The following is a 24,667-nucleotide window of genomic DNA, read 5'->3' as shown; positions in this document are numbered from 1 at the left end:
ATGACCGATTTATCTTACTATTATTATAAAACGTGAATCCAAATAAGACTGTAACTTAGGAAGATTAGAGAAACACAACACAGGGCAAAATAGCGACGACCCAGAAACTGACACGCTCCATGAAATAAGCAGAAACCCAAATATTGCACTCTCTCATCGCCTGCAGTCAAAAAGCAACACCATTAAAATGAATGGCAAGCTCAGAGCCAAACAGAGAGGAGAAAGCAATTTCCAAATCCCACTTTTATTACATTGCCGCCTGCCTCACACGTCTAAATGTATTGCGTTTTGTTGCACTGCCACCGCCAGCAATGACCTTCTACCCTGAGCTCATAAATGGAGCATGACGTTGACGCAGACGCTCCAGGTCAGACTGTTCACACTAACAGGTTTTGGGTGATTACTAGATAAAAAATATTTAATTCAAGATGACAGTCAAGAAAGAGTAAAGGCTAAAAAACGAGATCTTAAGACTCAGTCCCCAGTGGCGTCAGAATATCCTGACAGCCATTTGGATTATTATTGACTCCCTGGACTCCAAATGTTGTTTGCTTTAGGAAAGAATATATATTTACACATGGAAAATCACAAGGAAACCCCGAGGTGCTTTCTTTAATCAATGTCACAGCATAGTCTCCCAGGACTTCCATCGTGTTTTGGCATCGAGCTTTCATTAGGGATTCCGACAGATCTCACGGAACACCTGCAAAGCGAACAAAAGAGGAACAAATTAGAAGCGAGCTCAAGTTTATGCTTTAGAATGTTTCGTAGTCTGACAATCAGACAGGCTTCCTGTTTGATTCTTCAGCTTGTTTCACACGGAACGTGTGATTATGCCAAAGGCTCTACTGGGTCATATATTGGACAGCCGTTCACGATCCGCTGAGGTTTATCAATGACGATCCCTGATTTTTAATCCAGCACCAATGTTGCATTCAGTCCTTGGATTTGTGCAGCTATTCTTGCCCCCCAGGGGATGAGCCGTGCCAACATTGAGACAGGTCAAAAATATTCATTCAGCTTCTCCCGCAGCTCGTTGCTTAGCTGCCTCCTCATTCGCTGACCCTTTACTCTCTGTATGAGACATTCAATGGTGCACGAAGTGAGCCGTAAATTCAGATTTCCTTTCCTGCCATCAGTAACGGATGTTATATTCTGTTCTTCAAGGCAACACAGTGTTGCAACTTAGATAAGTGTCATGAATGATGGAGTGCTTACAGAGGAACGTTATGGCTGCATTGTCACCCCATTGTGTTAGCATGCTGACATTAGCATTTAGCTCACAATCCCGCTGCTCCTGAGCAGAGCTGTCGACTCACGCTATCAGTCCGTCCAGATGTAGTGAATGAGGAGATCCATCTCCGTGACTTTCATCTTCTGGATGTTCATTTATGGGTGCATCCCCTCCAGATTCGTCATCGTCACCAGCGGCCTTCCCTCTCGTTTTACTCTGGCACTAAATGAGCTTTATTGGCTGAAGGGTTCACACCTGTTTGCCGAGGGATTAGGAAGATATTCTTCTCAGCCTGACGGTATTGTTTGTCCTTGTTGTACCCTCAGCCCTTTCCTTCTCCTGTGATGCTCGCATTGATTGGTATGGCTTTCATAAGATCAATGACTCACTGTGCTGGAAAGGTGCCTGCTTTATGGTACTTTGTGCATTATTAAATTAAGGGTGCACTGCGCTTTATGGCATGGAGAACTTGAGGTGTGTGTGGATTGACATCGGGCTGCAAGTAATCTCATCCTGGAAGCGCTGCTGCTGATGTTTGTTCTGCTCAATCCTATTATGGCTGCTGAGTCAGCCCAGAAGTCTTCTTGGTCGCCTTTGTCGTTCGGCTATTCTCGCCCTGCGCAGACAGACCTCGCCTCCTCCAACTCACCCTTTCAATTGTTTTAAGCATCTGGTGAAAACCAATGTGACTTCTCCCAATCAGGGTCCAAGTGAGCATTATTTGAAAAGTGACAAAAATGAATATGACATTAATGAGTAATAATTTTCCTTTCTTGATCACTGTGTGTGTCTGTGTGTGTGTGTGCGTGTGCGTGTGCTTGGTGTTCTTGTGTTGGGTTTATTCCTTTACCGATATGCGATAAGAAAATCTACATGTTTTTGAAAACTTTATGTAAATATTGTTGGTGAAAATTGACATTTGTTGTATGCCAAGTTTCCATTTGTCACTTGGAGAAAACGGCGATATTCATGAACAACAGTGGTGATGCTGATGATGCCGACACCGAGTACACCGGCCCTTCTTGAATAAGGGCTTTTGATGCCCGCTGTATTTTTGTTGGAGGTGTCGTGGGGTCGAGGCAAGAGGGAAGGAGTGAGACCCAACACATCCCAGGCCCACTGTAGCAACACTGCCACATGCTTTTTACTCCCCTGCACTTCCAGGAAATACAGTGCAGATTTTTAGCCTCTGTTTTGTTATGCCATTTGCAATCTTTGTGCGTTTATTGCATGAAACCCGGAGTGCTCTGAATACTGCTCTCCTCCCTGTGGTTAGTCGGCCTCCATCTCCTGGCATCACATCCCAACCTTTCTGATTATAGGCTTGGGGATTTACTGTAATGCCATTGTGTTAGACAGGATTGGCCTTGTACTGACACTGACGATGCCTTCCTCATTGAATCTGGACTCATTATTACTCTTCTGGAGGCCATACATGGAGATTGGCATTTATTGTGAAGGGAATGGATTTCACGTAGAATGACTTACATCATCCTTCTGACCCTGTAAGGATTATTAACGTGCTTTTTATTCAGCCGCTTATTAGGGATTGGAGTTAATTAGCACAGCCAACTGCCACATAAAGCTAGTCTCCTGCCTCAAAAGCCAGGGTTAGTTTAAGAGCCAAACTAGGAATGGCCACATGGGAAGCGTAAGAGATTACAATCATTCCAAAAAGTTGTCGGAGAATAGGATCAATCTGCCCAAAATATGCCCTGTGCCTTCTCCGCATCCAAATACCAGGCAACAAACTTGCATCCAAAAAATACAAAAGCACGCAGAGCTGAAGTTCAGTTACTTTCCCTGCAGGTGTCTGTACACCCACTTCCTGTTTTCAATACGCCCCAGCCTTCTTTATATGGCTGGGCCTGTTCACAGTGCAGAGATGGACAGTGGACACTGTCCTGCCGTCATTTGTAATGCCATCCTTTAGTTGGCATCTCATCTTCCCATAACTTCCCATGTGGGGGTTAGAAAACACACACACACACACACTTACACACTGTATTTTAACAATGCACTGAAAACGACTTTTGACATCATTTAGATTAACTGTATACTTTTTTTTTCTCATCATAAATAATTTTGGATTAGGTTCGAATGTGGAAATCAGGTAGGTAAAAAGCAATACATTCTTGACCCAATGCCATAGACTAAAACGTTTCCGACGGTGACCTCTTTGGCTTAAGGGATATCGTGGGTTTCTTCACCTCCTCGCACGTCTTGCCATGGCCCACCTCTCCAACAAAGAGTGCTCTAACTTAAAACACACAGTTGTGATGTGTACAATCTAATTTAATGTATTTATTTATGTATTTTTGCCAACTTTGTATAGTGTATAAATATCTATAAATATCTGAAAAATAACAGTACTGTATATATTTTAGCTGCCTGGTAAGGTTAACAGTATATACTTGGTAGACTAAATGAGAAAGCATAGAGCCGGAGAAAACGCTTTCTATAAAACCCGGTGCCACTGGCTCTTCTTAATCATCGAGGTTTCGTTTCTGGTTTTCTTTTGCCAGTGGGATCCAAAGTGTTGTTCTTCCTTTTCGTCTGTTCGTTAGTAAATTGGTTCGTTTGGTGTTTTTCTTTGGGGGGTTTTTTCTTGACGCGACACAGCGAGGTTCCGGCAGCCAGGAGAGTGCAATGGAACGCAGACTTGAACCCTGTGCAGTAGTGTGTGTGTGTAATAGGTGTGTGTCCGTCCATGGTAGTGCTAGTGCTCTCTGTGCAGTGCCTCCCTCCCTATCTCTAATATAGTTTGTCATGTGATGCAGTTTGTGTTAAGGTTCAGGACGATGTGTTTGCTGGAGTTAGCAGATGCCCTCTCTCTCTGCTCACGTCGACTCTACCAGGTAGAGATTTCCACTTTCTTCACCCAATTGTTCATTTGCTCTCCTTTCAGCTGGTCATTTATAAACCAGCTGAGTCTAATTTCAGACTAATCTGTGCTTCCTCATCTATCTGTTTTTTTTTATTGTTTCGCCATTAGCATCTTATTTGTCACATTCTACAATAGTTCAGAGCACCTCACCCCCCCTGTGTGAACTAGAGAATGATTTAATGCAGAACAAACACGCCGTCAACCGAGGTCATACCGTCCTGTTTTGTTTTTTATCTCTTCTATCGCTGCACTTTTTAGCCATAGTTGTGATCGCTGAAGAGAAGGGCAGCTGCTGACTCAACACGCAGAAATACAAAGCAGCCATATTCAGATGCCGAGCACAGAACTCCAATCTATGTTGTGGCAACTTCACTGCCACCCTGTTTGTAGCGCGAGCTAGAAAATAGCCTTAACGCCTGGACCTGCGACGCTGAAACGTAATGTACATTTGTAGTGGACTATTCTTACCTTCCCTTTCCCCCACCAGATTTATTATTCAGTATTCCAACATGTTGCTTTGTTGCTCTGTACATACAGTATCTGTGTAGTACTTCTGTTGATGTCCCTGTGTTAGAATAGTCATGGGTTCTTACTGGGATACCGCTGCAGACGCCCTCTCCCTCCTGCGCCGTCTCATTTCCTTAAAAACTTCAAACATTCCATCTGCTATCAAGCGAGCAACATATTAGCGATGATTAGAGTCCGCGTAGGTCGAGGGTCGAAGCAGCAGGAGGACTGAACCACAGATATTTCCATTGGAGCCATGATAATAACCAAGACGTCTTGTCTGTGTTCACGTCCCTCTGAACACCACAAACAGCCGGCTCAGCGTAAAGGCCGCCATCCAGACCTCCCTGTTCCTCCAAACCTGCCCCCCCCCCCCCCCATGCTGACCCCACCGACTTGCAGGTCACCGGCTGGCTGAAGGAGACGCTGACCTCCAGAAAGTTGCCAGAGGTGAGGAGGCGGGTGAGTCCTGGGAGGCGCAGAGAGGCCTGTCCCTGTGGTCACATCCTTGGCCAGGGGGGAAGGGAGGGAGGGCGTCTCAGGGCCAAGCCCGGTAGCACTTTTGCGTTCCATGTGTTTTCAGCCTCTCCTGTTTTTTTGGCCGAGCGGACTGTGATTTTCCGGGTTGATTTTCTTGTTCTCCTCCACCCACCAGTGTTAGAGTGTGTTGGGTGGAGCAATGGAGCTGAGCTCTGATTTTGTTCCATATTAAAGAATCATTTTTACAACACCCGAGTCTCAAGATGGTCTTTGATTCTTCTACTATCAGATTTCCGTTCGGGAGTGTGCCTGGTATTCCGGATCCACAGAGGATGATTTTGAGTCCCGGATTTTCCCACTTCCATATTATTGCACTGACATTTTTAATTTTGTCTGAAATATCTTGAATCTTTGCCATGAAATTTGCAACTTCAGTATAATGAACATTAATAAGCAAAGAAAAAATGTTTTTCCTATAAATACTAGGAAGTGCAAACAAGAAGTCGAATTAATAGGTCTTTCACGTGTGCAGTGAGATACTTCCTCAGCTGGTAAATGTGGTTTCACAGATGGCGGGCTTTGAATGAGCACAGCGCATAGAAAATCAAACAATGAGTCGGCCAACAAAGCAGGTCAAATGCAAAAATACGTTCCCCCTGAATGGGTGGACGGGTTGGAAGCAGTCATACCACAGAAAGTCAGTGAGAAGTGACCATGTGGCGGTGGCACATACCCACACAGTGGAGCTGAGCTGCTGCATAGATAACTAGAAACTGCAACGACAGTTCTAATTCAACGTATTCCATCGATTGCTGATAGAGGCGTCAATTTTCAACGGTTGCTTTTTGCCTTTGAGAGCAACACATTAGTCAACACAAAGGCATACGAATCCCACAGCTGCTGCACTCTGGACCAAGTCTCAAGGACGATGACAGATTGCGTCTTTAATGAGTTCCTGCATTGTTGATGCAGTTTAGTTAGCTTGACACCTTGCACTTCATTTCAACAGTCTTGTGTTTCAGGTTCAATACGTCAGCCGTGTACTGTTTAATTATTTAAAAGAATTTTGTGCAATAATCAACAGAGCAATGGAAAAACCTATTTTTTTCTTTAATTTAATCAGCATTTCCTTGCGTTATAAAACAGCCTGTCTCACACATGTCAGGCAATGAATACATTTTGCCTTCAGATGTCTTATTTTTATGCCTGATCCCCTCTGCTCACAATAACCCGCCTTCTTTAGCATTATATGCAGCAAAGCCGAATTGAAATGGGAGGAAAAAAAGGTGACAAGGCAATTTGCTCCAAACCATCTGTGCCAGATTTGCCTATTAAGTATAGAAGTCAAAAAAGGAAGCAAGGAGATCAGCCCAGAGCGGCGAGCTGGTGAAGCGGAGCCAGCTCCTCCGAGGCCTGACATACAAAGACAGGTTTTAGTGCCTGATCGCTCCCTTTATGTCTCCCTAAATATTCATTCCTTGCTATTCTATGGTAGACAGAGAACCATATAACCAACAGAGAAACCCAGAGCAGGAGATTATTAGGAAGACAGGAAACAGACCCAGCAGACATCCTGCAGACAGGGGCTGCGGGTCCGCCCCCCTCCCTAAACTATACAACAGACGGCTGCAGGCGAAGCAGACGTATCAGCTCGACGGGAGACCCTTCATTGCATCACCTCCAACTATTTTTAGAATTGCCGCACCCACCTGTTTTGAGCTTCCTTCATTCTAAATGGTGCTAACCGCTGCAGGCGGCGCAGGAGTTTTGTCTAATTTCACTCATTTTGTTGTGATGGTGACCCAGAACGCGGCTTGTATTGGATGAATCCAGCAGCAGGTGCTTTCTGCTCATCGGTGACTCCTCCTCTCTTGATTCTCTGGCTCAAGTAGTTCTAATAAGGGAAATCATCTGGTGTAATCTACACAGCTCATGCTGTAATGTCTGCATTGTCTTCGGAAAAGAAGCAGGAAGTGAGAGTGTCAGTTTCAATGATGCGGGCGTTTCCCTGCAGTTATTTTCTGGAGAATATAATGATTCCATTCCAGGCTTGGCATGACAGCAAGAAAGACTGTGGAACGAGCAGCAGCTTGGTAAAGATGGGCTCTGCCTGCCAGCGTGGGACAGATGGTGGGACAAGAGAGCACAAGACGTGACGGAACGGAGTTGAAGACGCACGAGAGTCCACGGAAATGAGACGAACAGGGAAGTGAGAGTGGAAGGAAGCGTGGAAATTATGTCACGGTTGTCACAGAACGATTTCCTTTCATGCTGGGACTTCCACCTAATACAGAAACAGCCATCAAGATATTTGAGAGTGAAACACTTTTAATTTAATAGACCCCCCCCCCTGTTGAGAGTTAATTAAGACCAACATGTCCGCATCTAGCTCAGACTGTTTCTCCTGATCTCCTAATTACACCGGATTAATATATTCCAGATTAAACTGAAATGATCCTGCAGCGATGGTGTGAACATTTTCGCCCTCTCACTGTATCCGGTGAGAACTCCCGGTCTGGGATGGACATTTTTTTTTTATCATGATGTCATGCAAATTTTGAACCATCCATCACTTTTTTTTTTTACATAACCTTTTCCCGTTTCCTGGCTCGACTGCAGACAGTCCGTCGCCGTGGCTGCACACTGCCATCCAGTGCACGCATGGAGACACTGTCCAGGCTGGTGCTCGGCAAGTCTTCTTTATCTGCCTTTGAGTTAAAGGAGAGTAATATGAATAGAATTATTATAAAAGTCATTCATTTTCTTAACCGCTTTATCCGGACTCCGGCTCTCAGCGGTTGCTGCAGCCTATCCCAGCAGTCTACGGGCAAAAGGGCGGGGGGGGGGGACAAGCCGCCAGTTCATCAAAGAGCCACCCACAGGCAGACAATAATCCATGTGCACATGTGTCACGCCTACGGACAATTTTGGTCGAACCAATTCACCAAATGTGCATGTTTTTGTTGGTGTTTTTCTTTTGTTTTCTTTTGTTTTCTTTTGTTTTCTATGTTTTTGTTTTTGTCTTTCTTGCTCCGGGGCAACAGCACAACCCACTGCGCCACCGTGCAGCCCCTAATGCAGATTTAGGCAGCTAAATATTATTTTTAAGTCTTTCATAATAACTGTCTTCCTGTCTACCCACAAGTAGATGGTGAGGTAATAAATGAAAGTATCTCAACTGCTAAAGCTGAAGCAGTGGTTAGTGCTGTCGCCTCACAGCAAGAAGGTTCTGGGTTGGATTCCTCTCTGTGCGGAGTTTGTATGTTCTCCCCGTGTCTGCGTGGGTTCTCTCCGGGTTCTCCGGCTTCTTCTCACCTCCCAAAACAAGCAGCTTAGGAGAATTAGAATTAGCTAAAGATTTCAAACATAGTTCTCAACTGAACCATTATCTGTTGTTTGATGGGAGTAACCGGCCTCTGTCTCTGGAGTGAGCTGTGATGTTGCCTCCTTGTGCTGAATCTCTAAGCAACACAGACCTGTGTGCCTGAAGAACACCCCCAACCCTGAGCGCTGAACACACAACCTGCAGGCACGTCTGGGGAGGCGCCGAAGCTTTCCTCTGCTAATGAACGCCTGGTGTGAACAACAACAAGCTCAGAGCTTCTGTTCTCACGCTAACAATATTTTTTCAAAGGCAACTTTTAAGGTCGATATTCTTTAATCGCCATGACAATGTTCTGATGGATGGAGTTCAGCTGTGTTGGCTGCTTTCGTTTCTGGTTTACAGCTTTACACTCGCGTCCAAAGTTTGTTGTTGTTGTTGTAATTCATCACTGTTGACGGTGATGGTTTCACAGATGGCCGAGCAGGAGAGGAACAGGCGGCGGACGACGACACAGTAGAAACCCTGCAGCTCATCTTACAGGGCCCCGTGTGGTGAGAGAAAGGGGTTCGGCATCTTATCTGCACAAAGGCGCAGGCAGGGGGAGCTTCTCTTCTTATGTCATTGGGCATTCTCGGAGGGCGGGCGTCACAGCAAAGCAGAGACTTTCTGTCCCTTACACAAGTGCTTCAATCACCCCGGCGTACAGGTGAATTATACTGACGTAGGATGATCAGATCCCCTGTGTGTAGTTACCCTCATGGGTATGCAGGGCTTTTATCATCACATTTAACCAGTCAAGCTCCATTTGTTGCTCCTGATAACCTGTAACGATTGTACCGTGAATATTTGATGCTTTCCATTAGAGCTAATTTCTGCAACATGAGCGTAAATACATTTATTATTCTGTCAAAATGCTGTTCTTTCCCAAATCTAATTTCCTCCGTGAAAGAGGGCCCGGAGGAAGTAATGTAATCAGCTATTGGAATTTGTTTGAGAGGATATCATGAAGAAATATATATTTGTTTTGATGGAGGGTGGATTTTGGAACATGGATACATTTGCGATGGATTCGAGGTTGAATGTGGACCACATTTTTTAACATTTACAGATAATTTGAATTTTTAACGTTTGAGAAAATCATAATAAAAAGAAGAATATTAAGGACAACTCATGGCGGTCCTTCTTTTTGCACATTTTGATCCAGATCAGGATCATAACCCTGATCTGGGAGACAGCTATACATTTGGAGAGAACATTAGGTCACAGTATGGTAACGGAAAGGGGGAGAGGCATGACCAGTCAATTCACAGCTAATATGAATGGATATTTTGGATTTTATGCCAAATTTAGTTTTAACAACTATACTGTCACTTAGGATGGATGCTGACATCAGACCTAAACAGGACAACGCAGCTGGGATGAAATGTTACAGGGTATTACCCAGACACCTACTTAGTTGACAAATATCCAGTTTTAAAAAAAAAACATAATTTTGCAGGTTGGGGCAGCGTCTGCCATCTGGCTACACCTGCACAGGAATTATTGGAGCAAAATTGGACAACGGCTCGAATCGTCACAACATGGACAGGTATGCAAATGAGCTCCACACACGAAGCACGATAAACGGATCATTTATTTCAGGTTCATGTTCGAGGGTCAGATGGTTCCAGCACAAAAAACAAAGTGATTCTATTTTATTCTTTATTTTATCACCCAGCAGAAATAAAACGAATGAACACGGACGGAAAGTTTTTTTTTTCTTTCTTTCTGTGCCATCAAAAACACTGGGCTGCTCCTCGTCTCTCTGTAAAGCCGTTTTTTTAATGTGTCAGACAGTTGCTGAAGTGAAGCCAGGGAGGGAGTGACGGAGAGGATGCGCTGTCTTTGACCGCCTCGCTGCCACTGACCTACAGAGGATGAGAGGAGTGTAAACTCATGAGCAGAGTAATTACACTCAGGATGATTCTCATCAACATCTGCGCTGTGTCAAACTCCACAGCTGTGGAACGAGCAGCCGAGCAAAGTCACTGACTATCATATTATTATACTTAACTCTTTAAAGCCAACTGTATTATATTTGACACGCTTGGCCTTTCGGGATTTTGAGACTTCTACATCATAAGGCTATTTCTAAAGTTTGGCCTGATGGTGGCGCTAGAGGACAGGTTAAGGTTTCATTATCGACAAATAAACAAAGTCGCTGACTTGGTCAACAATTTTCTGTAAATCATTTTCTGGAGGAAAACATCCCTGTGTCCAAGGGAGCCCCCCCTAAGGATGACATTTGTTAGTAATATTTGAGGATAAGAGGAGGGTTAAATTAATGGATTTATCAGTCTAAGAAGGGACATGGTGCATTAAGAACCGACACATTTCAGAAAAGCAGTCATCAGCTTGAATCTGCTCTGTTTTCCCAGCAGACAAAGGAGACGAGACGCCACGCGAGTACCAGCATAAATATTTCAGCACTGGGGATAAATATTTCACCGTTTCAATGAGACGTGGGGAAAGGATACGAGGAGGCAAAGAGGATCGGATTACATATGATCCCCTCATGAATAACGAGCGCGGTGATGAAAAGAGAACAAGGGCCGTGCCTGCTTCGAGTTACAGACGAATGGAAAAGGTGTCGTCGACGAGAGAGAGGACTACAGAAAGGTCAGGGGGGGGGGGTCTGAGTCGCTGGCCCCCACTGGGCTGCCGTCTTTCCTTTGAATAAAACGCTGCTTGATTTTGCTGAGTCGAATTCATGCTCCCCAGCAGCCTTCCCTTTTATGGTGATTCAGCCCAGCTATTCAGCGCTCTAACCGCCCCCCCCAATAAACCCTTCTCTGTTTTGGCACTGGCATTTCATAACTGCTTACACAACACTGGCAAATGCTGAGAGGGGTTGTGTTTAGTATGCCATCAATATTTCATACATCTACATTCCGTGCGCACGCAGTCTCGGTCCATAAGACAGCAGCGAAACGAGCGCTGGTCCAGAAGCAGATACCGGCCCTGGTGAGTGGCGGCACGACAGACACTGTCTGCTTCCACGGGCTCGCTATTAAAACATCATTTCACATGAATGATTGACTCATCATCTTAGTTAATTTCATAATGGAAGACTTGGTCTCCTGTGTCCATTCAATAAATAACCCTTAAGTAAAACACACACTCACGCACACACACACACACACACACACACTCACTCACAGCCAGGCTCTGATTTAGTCACTTGCATCTGATGGAGACATAAAACAGGAGCTGTCAGTTCACAGTTTCTTAATGCCTCAGTCCGTATTTAATTCAGGATAAAGATCAGCAGCGCCGTGAAGGCCGGGTTCATCCATGTCGTCAGCGTCTGGATGAAGGCCGGGTTCTTCATGCCCCTTCTTCTTGTCGCCCCACGTCCTCCAGCTCCTCATACTCATAGTCATTCTGAGGCATGTCATACTCCAGCTCTTCGCCCTCATAATCAAACCCTTCCCCTTCACATATCAGCTCCTCCGTCTCGTATTCAACGCCCTCCTCATCGTAGCCGAGCTCGACTTCGGCGTATTCTGTGAAGGGCCGCTCTGCGCCCCCCTCCTCCTCCTCTTTTGCCTCTTCCTCGTTGAGGTCTGTTGCCCACGTTGCTTCGTTTGCCGCTTGCTTGCAGTTGGAGCTGCTGTTCTTCAGGATGCCGTGAATCACAGGCTCCTCTCCTATCAGGAGTGACTCTTCGGCCTGCAACTCGGCTGCCTTTCGTCGTCTCTCCACCCTGGCCTCCCGCACCTCCAAGAACTCGGCGGCACCTTCCCCAACTACAAGAACCTCATCGCCAACCTTAGGAGGCCCGTCCACTGGGTTATGGTCGTAGGAGAAAAGGCGCAGGGAGTGGAGACATTTCAGGCTGGGAAATTCCGACATCTTGTTGCGGTCCATGTCTAGTATCTCCAGGCTATTCATTCGCAGCAAGACTTTGGGGAAGGTCTCAAAGCGGTTTCCATAGAGCCATAATCCCCTCAAAGCCTCCATTCGCCAAAGGTCAGAGGGCAGTGTCTTCATCCGGTTGTCCCCAATCTGAAGGGACTTGAGCTGAGGCAAGTCGTACAGCTCCCGTGGAAAGCTCTGGAAGTAGTTGCTCTCCATCCACAGACAACGGAGACTCTGCAGGTTCTTGAGCTCAGGTGGAAGGCTCACCAGCCGGTTGCTGCCCAGGTAGAGGCGGGTGAGTCTCGTGAGCTGGCAGACAGGCAGAGGAACATCTTCCAGTTTGTTGAAGTCGAGGGCGAGCGTCCGCAGACCTTGCAGCTGTGAGATGCCGTCCGGCAGAGTGCGCAGCTTGTTTCCACAAACATACAGCTTCTCCAGATGCATCAGTCCACAAACAAGTGAAGGCAGACGCCTAAAGTTACAGTAGCTCAGGTCCAGCACGGGATCCCCACTCTCAAGCGACTCCTCCACCCCGAGAGGAAGCTCTTCCTCCACCTCCTCCTCCTCCTTTTTCTTCTTCTTCACTGTGATTTCACCACCATCCATTCCGTCCTCCTCTCCTTCCTCTCCTTCCTCTCCCTCGTCTTTACCGGAGGAGTTGCCCATGCTTTGGCCCGCCGCCCTCGACTCTTGTGAGTCAGCACAGAGTCATTTGATGGGGTAGCCGTCAGTCTGGGAGCTGCTGCTGTCATGAAGCTGGACCCACCCACCCCAAACACCCTCGTGAGCCGGACCCGTAATCACTTTAGTCCCCATGACGAGGCAGAATCTCAGGTGTCTGTCCATCCTTTCATCGAACACTCGAACTTTCTGGTCACCAATTGTTTGTTTCACGCTTCCTGTTTGGTGTCTGTCTAAACCCACAAAGAGCCCATTGACCTGGAGAAACAACATGAATGGAAGTGTGTCCGATAGTGCTGCTGCCCCCCCCCGGTAGAGGCCGCGCTGTCCGGAGCGCTGCTGATCCCGGAGGGAGAAGTTGCGCGTTTGGAGGAGGCGCACCGCGCAATGAGTGGATCCTGATGACGGTAGCGTCGCTCCGTCGGTGAGAAGGTTTGCGTTGATCTGCTGCCTTCCTCCTCCTCCTCCTCCTCCTGTCGTAACAGTAGCAGAGGACAATGACATGGTTGGTGTGTCAGTGCGTGTGTATGTGTGTGCGTCCTATTATGTGTTCTAACTCCTGTTTAAAAGTAACAAGTAACAGAATTGAACCGAGTTTAGGGTTAAATAGTAAACAGTTGTTTGGAGGAAAATTTTAAATTTCACATTTCAAATTTGTGTTTGTTATGTCTCGGAAAAGAACTTAGTTCTTCTGTGAGTAGAGGATTCATCTGAGGTGAGGTTAAATAAATAAAAAGCTGTTCATTTTTATTTATTTATTTATTTTACACCAAACTATATCTACAGAATCGCATTTTGATAATAATTTGAGGATTTGTATGCAATTTACTTTAAACCTGCTGTCTTTAAATATGTAAATGAAATATCTTATCAGGTATGTGCCAAGAATTCCAATTAAATGAGTCTATTTGAGTAGATTATTTCTAACCGGTGTCTTTCTTAAATGAAATGTACATGCATTAGAACAGACTTGAAAAGAAGAAAACAGAAAAACTCGAGGAGGAGGGATACAGACATACGGGTCACATGGAGGAGTCATTTTACTTGGATCTCCTTAACGAAACTCATTAATTCACCGTGTAAACCTACTCCGAGCGTCGGGAACCATGGCCTTAGTTAGTTCTCAAGTGCGGTGGAAAAGGCAAAAGTGCACAGAGAAAAGGAACTGAAGCAAAATATCAAGAGAAAGAGCTGAGACTGCTTCTGCAGAGTAATAATGGATATTACAGCATCACACGGTTTTGTAGTGGTCGATGTTTCTTCTCAATAAGCATTCATGATGAATAAAAGTGTCACTCCATCGTCTTCTAAATGGGTAGGATTTTTGTATTTATGTTTTTGGCTATGTGTAATATGTCCATCTGTGTGTGTAACTAATTTGCACAGTACAATGTTTACATGATGCAGTAGTTTCTGCTTTGTGAAATACACACACACACACACACACACACACACACACACACAATGGGGAACTGAGTTGTCTCAGTGGAGGATTGCGCTGTCTGAGAAATGTCTAGTTTATTTACACAAAGCTTCCTGAAACTAGCTGTGAGAGTTTACAAAGCAGCAAAGAACAGCCCGTCAAGTCTTGGTACGGATATATTCCAAACTTTCCAAATTTCTTTGCGAAAATAAAGCTTTTTGGGACTTATTTTTAGCGATGCATGAACGACTTGGCAGACTTGCGCCATTGACTGCCATCCATCTTATTCCATTTAGATATATCTGTTCATTTAACTGTCTGAATGCAGGAAGTTTATTTGTATTGCTGTATTGTATTTCTGCTGGCATTGAGTTTGTATGTCCAATATTAAAGTATAGGCAAAAAGAAGCTCTTCTAAAATGACAATTTGTGCTTTTGCCTTGCAGGAATAATCTTTTAGGTTTGAATCCAGACCTGGGGCGCCTTTTAGCGGCTGCATACTGTTTGGGTGTTCCATTCAAAAATATTGAATAGTCAGGGGAAACACTAATTGTAAATATCCCATCTAAATTGACCACATGCAGGTGGGAATGTGAGTGTGTCTCATGAATGAGCCTGCCTCTATAGCTCAGTGACAGCTGGGATGGATCTCCAGCAATCTGAATACGGATAAGCACTTATAGATGATGGTTATATAGACGATGGATGGAAACTTGGACAGCAGAATGGAGTGGTTAGCGCACTCGCATCCTTCCAGCAAGAATGTTCTGGACTCAACATAATATTTCATCTGAAGTGCAGGATGTGTAATTGTGTAAAATCTTTCCCGAAATGCTCCAGCAAAGTAGGTCACCAACACCTCATCAGCATCAGCATCATCCCACATATTCCTAACTCCTCTTCACCTCCGACTTTATTGGATATATTACAAGAGAAGACACATTTTCTGACTGGAGTGAATTTTTTTTTGTTATATAATATTGAAGGAAAGCCTGGAAAAGCTGCTGGGGTCAGATGGGCAGCGCCGCTGTCAGCCTGATGCGCTGTGGCAGAAGAAGCCGATGAACGGGAGGCGGGGAGGGGGGGGGGGGGGGGGGGGGGACAGGCCGCGTGCGTGCTGCTTGAGGATAATCCTGTCTGATACGCTGAAGACAAAAAGAGCTGATTTGCACATTTCTGCATCGCATTGAAATGACCCTGAAATGACACAATGGACCTCAGGTGGTGGACGGATGTGTTTGCTGCGGTGAATGTGGTGCGTGCAGAGGGAGCGCTGCATGACCCAGCCAGTATCAGAAACACATGGGAGTATTCATATACTGTATTACAGTTTTTCTCAATTGCTTTGGCTCATTTGTCCAAACAGAAATTACATTCAACACTTGAGCATCCATGATTCTTTGGAGTTTCTTAGGAAATCAGGACAGTACAAGTCTTTTCTGCTGTGCATCTTGTGGCTCGTTGGTCTAGAGGTATGATTCTCGCTTCGGGTGCGAGAGGTCCCGTGTTCAATTCACGGACGAGCCCTCTGTCTTTTTACAGTTCACCGCAACATCGCTCGCTTGCAGAATACCATATCTTTCCCAAAACTGTTCCCTCATGTTTCAAAAACTAAAATCCTTCTCCATATAAATGCTCATTGTCAGCAAAATTGCAGAGATCCTTCTCAATTGTTTTGGCCATTTCGGGCGATCTCAACAGTCTTGGTACTTTTGCCAAAAATGATCTGGATGGCTCAGCACAACGCCATGGCTCACATGCGAAGAAACACATTTGCGCCATCTACTGGTCAAACAGGAAGCTGCAATGGACTAATTTCACAATAATATTACACTACTACTACGTTAATAATAATAATAATAATAACAACTCTGCTTTCCTCTAACAGCTTTGATATATAGCTAAATTTGTTACCTGTAAATGGCCAGTAGCAGCAAATTGGTAGGCTCATAATAAAGCCACTGAGAAAAGATTGATGTGGAAGTTGAAGAGAATTGCTGACATCTCAGACCCAACACAATGACAGCAGGAAATAGCAACAGAACATGGATTCAGGTCTGTGTTTGTGAGTTTAAAGCTGTACTGTCATGAAGTAATGAAGTAATGAATATATATAATCCCTTTAACCTAAAAATGTCATTAAAATACTATATTTGGGACTGTGCCCCATGCAGACAAGGGTGCTAAAAACTGGCATCTTGGCTGTTTCCCATCAAAAAACAGGTTCAACTGTGGAACCTCATCCCCTCGAAATCTTCATTCCTGACACTTGAACATCCGTGATTCTTTGGAGTTTCTTAGGAAATCAGGACAGTACAAGTCTTTTCTGCTGTGCATCTTGTGGCTCGTTGGTCTAGAGGTATGATTCTCGCTTCGGGTGCGAGAGGTCCCGTGTTCAATTCACGGACGAGCCCTCCGTCTTTTTACTTTGTTCCATAGTAGCTCAATGTGTAACGAGTGTAAAATAGCACTGGACCGAAACTGCGTGAAAGAACAATGTTTCTTTGGCCCAAGTCAAAAACAAAAAACCTCATGGGCAAATAGTCTTGTATTCTCTTCCTGTTGAAAAATACAAGAACAACATAGCAAGAGCCAAAGACTTGAAATCCATCTTTGTCTTTGTCTTTGAAGAAGATTAATCTACATTTGTAGCTCTGAGACTAAATTTGTTCCACGCTATTAAATCTAAACGACTCTAATCAGATCGTAGAAACCAATCATGGTCTGCTCGTAAGATTTGACTATTAGTGACAGATGCTAATGCAAATATCTTTTCTGTGTTAAACCTTTCCGGTTCTGGTCTCCGAACCTTGGTTGGGGGACACCGGGGAGACGTCCTCTCCAGGGCCGGAGGCAGCTCGTCCTCTGGGGTTAACCTCCCGACTTCTTCACGCTGGGGAAGAGGGCTGAATTGATAGGCTTTCACAGATGTTTGTGTCCTCCATTAAATTGGTGCCAAACCTGTCTTCTCCACACCTGACCAGAAAACTCACCCAGAAACAAATAAATCATCTGAAAACTGTCAGATATCTTCTACCAAATGCATAACGCTGATTCTACTCCTCCATCCCTCTGCATTATGGGACTAGCTTTAGAGTAATTCTTTATTAGTAGTACTGTACCTTGGACTTTTGAATTCAGGGCTTCTACTTGCCAGTAGTATTTCTGCCGTGTACTGCAGTATTAATAAAGTGGAATGTGCGTACTTGCACCACTGTGTAATGGAGGACTGGCACAGTGACGCTCTCTGTACATGTCTGAGCGCTCCTGCAACGTTCAGATCAGCCGTTCATTGCGCCTATTTGCTCCACGGCCACTGGTCCAGGACATGCTGCGCGCCGATTGGCTCAGAAACCCTCGAATGATCGCTCGGAATCCGTCCGTCCCGAATGAGTGGGCGAGTGAGTGCGTGAACACATTGGGGGGGGGGGGGCGACAGAGGATAAATATTGGGACGTGCGCGTTTTAAAATGGACTTGAATGGAACGCGCAAAAAGTGAGCCGGTGTGTTGATGCGTCTGGAGCCCGAGGAGCGCAGTCAGAATCTGGACAGTCTGCTGTAAGTCTGGAATAAAACATTTATCATCTCCACGCAGCGCAGCGGGCCTGTAAAGCGGACACTAAATAAACCGCCATCTAAATGCAATTAACGTCAAAGTATTCGATCTGCAGGCGATAAACGGAAATCGATTAGACCCGATTTGGTGTCGGCGGCGAGTGTCTTATTTCCAGTGGGCTGTTATGAGGATGAACGCACCGACAGGCTAAATATAGATATTACATTATCCGGTGATGCCACAGACGAATGATACCAAATCCACGCGTGAAAATCCTCCCTGCTTCACTAAGGAGTCTCCCGCTTGTCGGATTTCATCATCAATTATTAGTGAAGATGTTGCGTTGCCCTTTGTCTCACTTCTCTTGCGTTGCAATCAGCTGGGTGGTCAAAAAGTAACGCGCGCAACAGGTGAACGCGCTCCGAATGCTGTGTCCTCCCTGACTTGCAGACAGACCATAACCACATCCAGGTGTCGTGGAGGGGGATCTACGCCAGAGGCATGGCGTTGACGACGGGAGGTGGGGGCCACTTGGCTCAGCCTGGCAGCAGGAGCGCAGGAGGGGTTTACACCTGGGAGGAGGTGCAGAGCCACTGCCGCAGGAGTGACCAGTGGCTGGTCATCGATCGGAAGGTTTACAACATCACACAATGGGCCAAAAGGCACCCTGGGGGGTGTCGGGTCATCGGCCATTACGCTGGAGAGGATGCGACGGTAATGTAGTCTTTATTTTTATTTTTGCATTATATTTCATGAAGTTTGCAAATATAAAGTGCCTTCAACATAAAAGTTTGTGTGTTTGCTCAGACACATGAAAATTTAGAGGGAACATTGGTTAAAAGCTGGCACATCAACCGCTAGTTAAGGGCTCTTCAGGGAATCGAACCCGCGACCTCTCACACCCGAAGCAAGAATCGTACCTCTAGACCAATGGGCCACAAAAAGCCAGCCCGTTCTCTTGTTTCTGAGTGAATTAATGATACTTTTCCTTTTCATGCCAAAGCCAAAGATGGAATTCAAGTCTTTGGCTCTTGCTATGTCGTTCCTGTATTTTTCAACAGGAAGAGAATACAAGACTATTTACCCCGGCAGACCGAAACAAATGCTGCTTCAGTTGTTGAAAGTCTTTTTTTTGGCCATTATATGTTTGTTTTTGATATTTGATATTTTTATATGGTTGAATTGGTACTTTTGTTTCATTGATGTAACTCATCTCTGGGTTTCTTCCACCACATCATCATATTTACTGCGTCACTCATGGGATTTATTTGATCTGTGTTTCAGGAGGCATTCACTGCGTTTCACCCTGATTTAAAGTTTGTTCAAAAGTTTCTGACGCCCCTGCTGATTGGAGAGCTGGCAGCGACGGAGCCCGACCAGGACAGAAATAAAAATGTGAGATCATTTAAAACCTCACATTATTCATGCAGCAGCTTTAGCCTCTTTAGTGTCAGGATAAACAGCGTGTTCACATTACCTACCTACTTCCATCTTGTGTACCTCTGTGCGATCACCTTCTTGTTACGCCTCCTCCTGTTAGATCAGGTAAGTGTCACATCATCTCACCTTTTGAGCATGACGACTTCCTCTTCTTTATTCGCAGGCTGCAATCAGGCAGGATTTCCAGACATTACGACACCAGGCACAGAGCGAGGGTCTGTTTCGAGCTTCGCCTTTATTCTTCTGCCTCCACCTGGGTCACATCCTGGTGCTGGAGGCCCTCGCCTGGTTGATCATCTGGCTCTGGGGAACCGGCTGGACATTGACGTTTCTGTGCTCCATCATGCTGGCAATCGCTCAGGTGACTCAAACACCATTATCTTTAAATTGTATAATAAAAAGTCAAAGTCAAAATTCCAAAATGCTCATTTCTCTGCCTCTGTAGTCGCAGGCTGGATGGCTGCAGCACGACTTTGGTCACCTGTCTGTCTTCAAGAAGTCCAGCTGGAATCACATAATGCATAAGTTTATCATCGGGCATTTAAAGGTCAGCGGTTATCCCCAAGCTTGTGTTTATTTCCTGCGAATGCGTCTCCGATGTTAAAGCATCGCTTTCTCAGGGAGCCTCTGCCAACTGGTGGAATCATCGGCATTTCCAGCATCACGCTAAGCCCAACATCTTCAGTAAGGACCCTGATGTCAACATGTTGCATGTCTTTGTAGTCGGAGAAATTCAGCCGGTGGAGGCAAGTAGCACAAAGCTGATTTTAAAACAGGCCTCAAATAATCAGCATGATCTACGCCAAATCTGTTGCTTGCAGCTCATCCTAACGTGGCCTTCTTTTGTTTTACAGTATGGCATAAAAAAGATCAAATATATGCCCTACAATTACCAGCACCAGTACTTTCTTCTAGGTATGTTTTCTTGGATTCATTCAAAATGAATTGAATGGCATCAATGACTGTTTTTTTACCCTCTCAGTTGGACCGCCACTTCTCATTCCGGTTTACTTCCACGCCCAGATAATACGCACCATGATTTCCCGCCACGACTGGGTGGTAAGATATGAAAGTGAAAACAGACAATGTGGCCATAAGGTAGGAATGTGTGGTTTTGATTTAATATTTAGTCAAAAAATCCTATTGCGTTTTTGTCTTTTGCAGGATCTGGCCTGGTCTATGTCTTACTACCTTCGCTACCTGTGCTGCTATGTGCCTCTGTTTGGCCTGTTTGGCTCAGCAGTGCTCATCAGCTTCGTCAGGTAAATGACAGAGCATCCCCTCAACAGACATTAGATGGCGTAAAATTTCATAAAGATCTGTCTGTAACTCTTTGAGTTATGTTGCTAACAGTTAAACAGAAGCAGGCAGAAAACATAACCTGCTTGGTGGCGGTAATAATATATAAAAGTATATAATATAAGTGTATATATATAATATGTTTTAAGAAAACTATTGGTTTAATTTTTTCAGAATTTTTGGGTCAGATAGTTCTGACTCAGGGAGACTTTTCTAAAGATAAAATAAGCAAGATGAGGCAATACTTGATTAAAACAGGATTTAAATAGCAGTATTCATATAAAATACATATTTTATATATTTGTATACATTAAATTTAAATGAAAATATAATACAAAGTGTATCAGCAACACACTGCAAGAACCAATATCTTGAAAATAAGAGTAATTAATGAATAGATTACACTACAGAAGGTAGCAAAATTGTAGTAAAATAAAGTGAACATAACTAATGACTTTTCATAATTATATCCCAATTTCTGAACAAGTTAAAGTTGATAAGAAATAGACATTCATCATCAGTGAAACTTACAGGAACACAACAGCTATATTTTCATTTTTTCATGCCAAAGCCAAAGATGGATTTCAAATCAATGGCTCTGAGCCGCATTGCTTTATATATCGTTCATGTATTTTTCAACAGGAAAAAGTTGTTGAAAGTATTTTTTTTTTTGCCCATGAAATTTGTAGTTTTTGACTTGGACTGAAGAAACATTGTTCTTTCACGCAGTTTCAGTCCAATGCTGTTTTACAAATTTAAAGGACAGAGGGCTCGTCCGTGAATTGAACACGGGACCTCTCGCACCCGAAGCGAGAATCATACCTCTAGACCAACGAGCCACAAGATGCACAGCAGAAAAGACTTGTACTGCCCTGAATTCCTAAGAAAGATGAGGTTACACAATGGAATCTGTTTTTGATGGGAATAAATGTAATCCTTTAAAAGTAAAAATTCCTACATTTAAGAAACTCCAAAGAAAATGTTTCAATATAATAAAATTTTACTGCTGAACCAGCACTTTCATGCCTGATACTTAGCTGCCTTTTCCAGGCAGTAGTTAAGTAATTAAATAAATTGTAAATAGAGGAGTATATTTTTATATTGTTGAATTGGTACTTTTGTTTAATTGTTATAATTAATCTCAGGGTTTCTTCCACCAAAACATCATATTTACAGCATCACTCATATATTTATTTTATCTTCCAGGAGGTATTCACTGTGTTTCACCCTGATTTAAAGTTTGCTCAAACAAATAGATTAGACTCAAATAGAAATATAAAAGTAGTACTGAGAATGACATTGAGAGAAATATTGGCAGGGATTTCAAGACGAATGAAGATAAATACTGGACCTGAAAATGAATAGTAATGGTTGAGTTAAAGTTGATAAAAAAAAATAGACATGCATCATCAGTGAAACTCACAGGAACGCAACAGCCGCAGAATAAAGGCCACTGAAATGTAGCCAAAATCTGTAATTCTTATTTACACCACAATTCATTCATGACCATAAATAAAGACATTTATTTACATTCATTTTTAAAGAATGGCTCCTCAGGAAGTGAAATGTGTGTGCCTTGAACACGCCGTGATGCATCGTTCACGACTGTTATGAATAACAGGTTTTTGGATAGCCACTGGTTTGTGTGGGTGACTCAGATGAATCACCTGCCAATGGACATCGACCACGAGAAGCACCACGACTGGCTCACCATGCAGGTACCTGCTTTATTATGACGCAGTCCTTGCAGTCACCCGTAGGTGGCGCTGATCTGTTAACTCATCCCGACTTTGCTTCATTTATTTCAGTTACAAGCCACCTGTAACATTGAGAAGTCCTCCTTCAACGACTGGTTCAGCGGACACCTCAACTTTCAAATCGAACACCAGTAGGTCGACGATTGGGTCTAAAAGTGTGCAGGAAAATGCTATTCGCTATGCTAAAGTGTTGATGTACTAAAATGACCTATAGATACAGTAAAAATAAAAAACATTAGTTAAACATCTCTGAACATTCAGCAGCACAAAGTCACTGAGAGGAATTATCATACTAATAATTTATCCTTTAAAAAAGTCTGACATTAAAAACACCAACATAATACATTTAAGTTAATGTATGTTAATGTAAAAGCTGTCATTAAAAAAAAGAAGAGGATGAAATTGTTATTTGTGTATTGTTTATGTATTTATTTATTTATTTAATATGATGTAAATATCATTCAAGTTTCATGCTGAACAATCAAATCTGACATCGCTAGTTTTAACCCTCACATTGAAACTATGTTCATGAAGAACAGCATCACTTCTGATACGATGATTTACAATCGATGTTTTCAGGGTCTTTAAGGTAAAAACCAACATTGAAAGCTTGTTTTCATTTTCACTATGTGGTCCTTGTATGCACCCAATAACTACAAGGCACAGTGATGTATATTAAAGAAATTAAATTGACATCTTACGGTAGGAAAACTGAGTAAACATGAACCTGTTCTGAAGCTTATGAAAAATAAATATCCGAGCAAAACTTATTCTATGGAAGTTTACATTTGCAGAAACACTTTTGAGATCCGAGCTGTTCATAAAACAAATAGAGCCACAGCCGTGCAGTGCTTTAAAACCTGTTGACGCGATACCTGCTCCTTTGTCTGCAGTTTGTTTCCCACGATGCCACGCCATAACTACCACCTGGTGGCGCCGTTGGTCCACGCACTCTGTGAGAAACATGGAATTCCTTACCAGGTGAAAACCATGAGGCAAGGCCTTGCTGATGTTTTAAGGTAAGTCTAATAATACTAATGGTGTATTATTGTATTATTACTATACGTATTATTGCACCAGAATGACCTTAAAGCAAAGCATTCTGCAAATACCATTAATAAAATGGCCATGACCCTATAATAAAAACAGAAAGGAAGAATCAGCTTTAATTTTAAGATGAGTATTGCAGAAGTGCTTGCCTGTTGGAATATTATGATCTGCTTGATACATATTTGCAGGTCACTGAGAAACTCCGGGGAGCTCTGGCTTGATGCATATCTTCATAAATGACAGACAAGAGCACCTTAAAGGACGGGCGGATGTGTTTCTCTTTCTCTGCATCACACAGTGATTGTATTCTTATTCTAATCCAGTGGACTGTCTTTTGTTATTGCGGGTGTTATTCGGTCTTTTTGCATTTTGTGCTGGATTTTTCTACATCGCCTAATAGCACAATAGTGGTCTGATGTCATAAATACAATCATGAAAACTGAATGTGAGTCATTTAGAGTGCCGTTTCTTTCCTTTTTTTAATTTTTTTAAATCACCTTTTACAGTTTGAGTGACAAAAGTTACAGTTACGCAGATGTGATAAATCAGGATAACGATGAAAACGTGCATTTAGTTTAATTTTCTGAAGTCAAACTTTTTTTTTGTCTTGCTCTGATCAATATACAATAAATTTACCATGCTGACTGTTTGTCCAACTGTGGTATGATTAACTCACACATAGCTACTAGAATTATATACAAAGACATATTGCTGTACTTATACTCTTTTTAAAGAGTGTCCCATATTTACAATCTTTTGAATGTTTTATCAGAATGTGAATTTATTATTGTCAGAACAAAGTCAACTGATTAATTCCTTACATTTCATGCACGTTTATGTTATGTGCACACAGCAAAATGTCACAATAAGGACAGATTCTCATTATTACAGACATGCAGGATTATGATCAGTTTCTGTGGCGCAAACAGGGCATCATCTCTGATTATAAAAAGCAACTTTCTTCACATTGCCAGAATTAAACCCCCCAAATCCTCCATCTAGGCTATTTGGTGCGAGTTCCCCGGCTGTAGTGAGGGAAGTCTGCCTTCCCTCCAATGCAAAGATGATGGTGCCTTGCTTGTACACCAATAAAAAAATTTAAGGCAAGGAAATCCTCAAATTTGTGA

At 43.6% G+C, this 24,667-nt stretch overlaps 1 protein-coding gene and 3 non-coding genes across 4 annotated transcripts; 3 read left to right on the top strand and 1 right to left on the bottom strand.

Annotated features, from left to right (window-relative positions):
* Nucleotides 1-10,013: 10,013 nt before the first annotated feature.
* On the top strand, nt 10,014-23,780 carry fads2 (fatty acid desaturase 2). Its single transcript, XM_068739934.1, has 15 exons — nt 10,014-10,021; nt 12,130-12,270; nt 12,429-12,618; nt 18,445-18,708; nt 19,279-19,389; nt 19,598-19,795; nt 19,880-19,981; nt 20,055-20,180; nt 20,289-20,349; nt 20,417-20,493; nt 20,599-20,696; nt 22,355-22,451; nt 22,542-22,621; nt 23,384-23,509; nt 23,729-23,780. Exons 1-15 carry the CDS (start codon nt 10,014-10,016, stop codon nt 23,778-23,780), a joined length of 1,731 nt encoding a protein of 576 aa, XP_068596035.1.
* trnap-cgg (transfer RNA proline (anticodon CGG)) lies at nt 15,893-15,964 on the top strand. The gene has a single exon. It is a non-coding gene; the product is annotated as a tRNA-Pro (tRNA).
* Nucleotides 16,780-16,851, top strand: trnap-cgg (transfer RNA proline (anticodon CGG)). The gene has a single exon. It is a non-coding gene; the product is annotated as a tRNA-Pro (tRNA).
* On the bottom strand, nt 21,501-21,572 carry trnap-cgg (transfer RNA proline (anticodon CGG)). Its single transcript has one exon. It is a non-coding gene; the product is annotated as a tRNA-Pro (tRNA).
* Nucleotides 23,781-24,667: the final 887 nt, after the last annotated feature.

The sequence above is a fragment of the Brachionichthys hirsutus genome, chromosome 5 (genome assembly GCF_040956055.1).
Source record: "Brachionichthys hirsutus isolate HB-005 chromosome 5, CSIRO-AGI_Bhir_v1, whole genome shotgun sequence".
Classification (NCBI taxonomy): domain Eukaryota; kingdom Metazoa; phylum Chordata; class Actinopteri; order Lophiiformes; family Brachionichthyidae; genus Brachionichthys; species Brachionichthys hirsutus.
The sequence above is the reverse complement of the archived record's forward strand: the minus strand, read 5'-3'. Positions and strand labels throughout refer to the sequence as shown.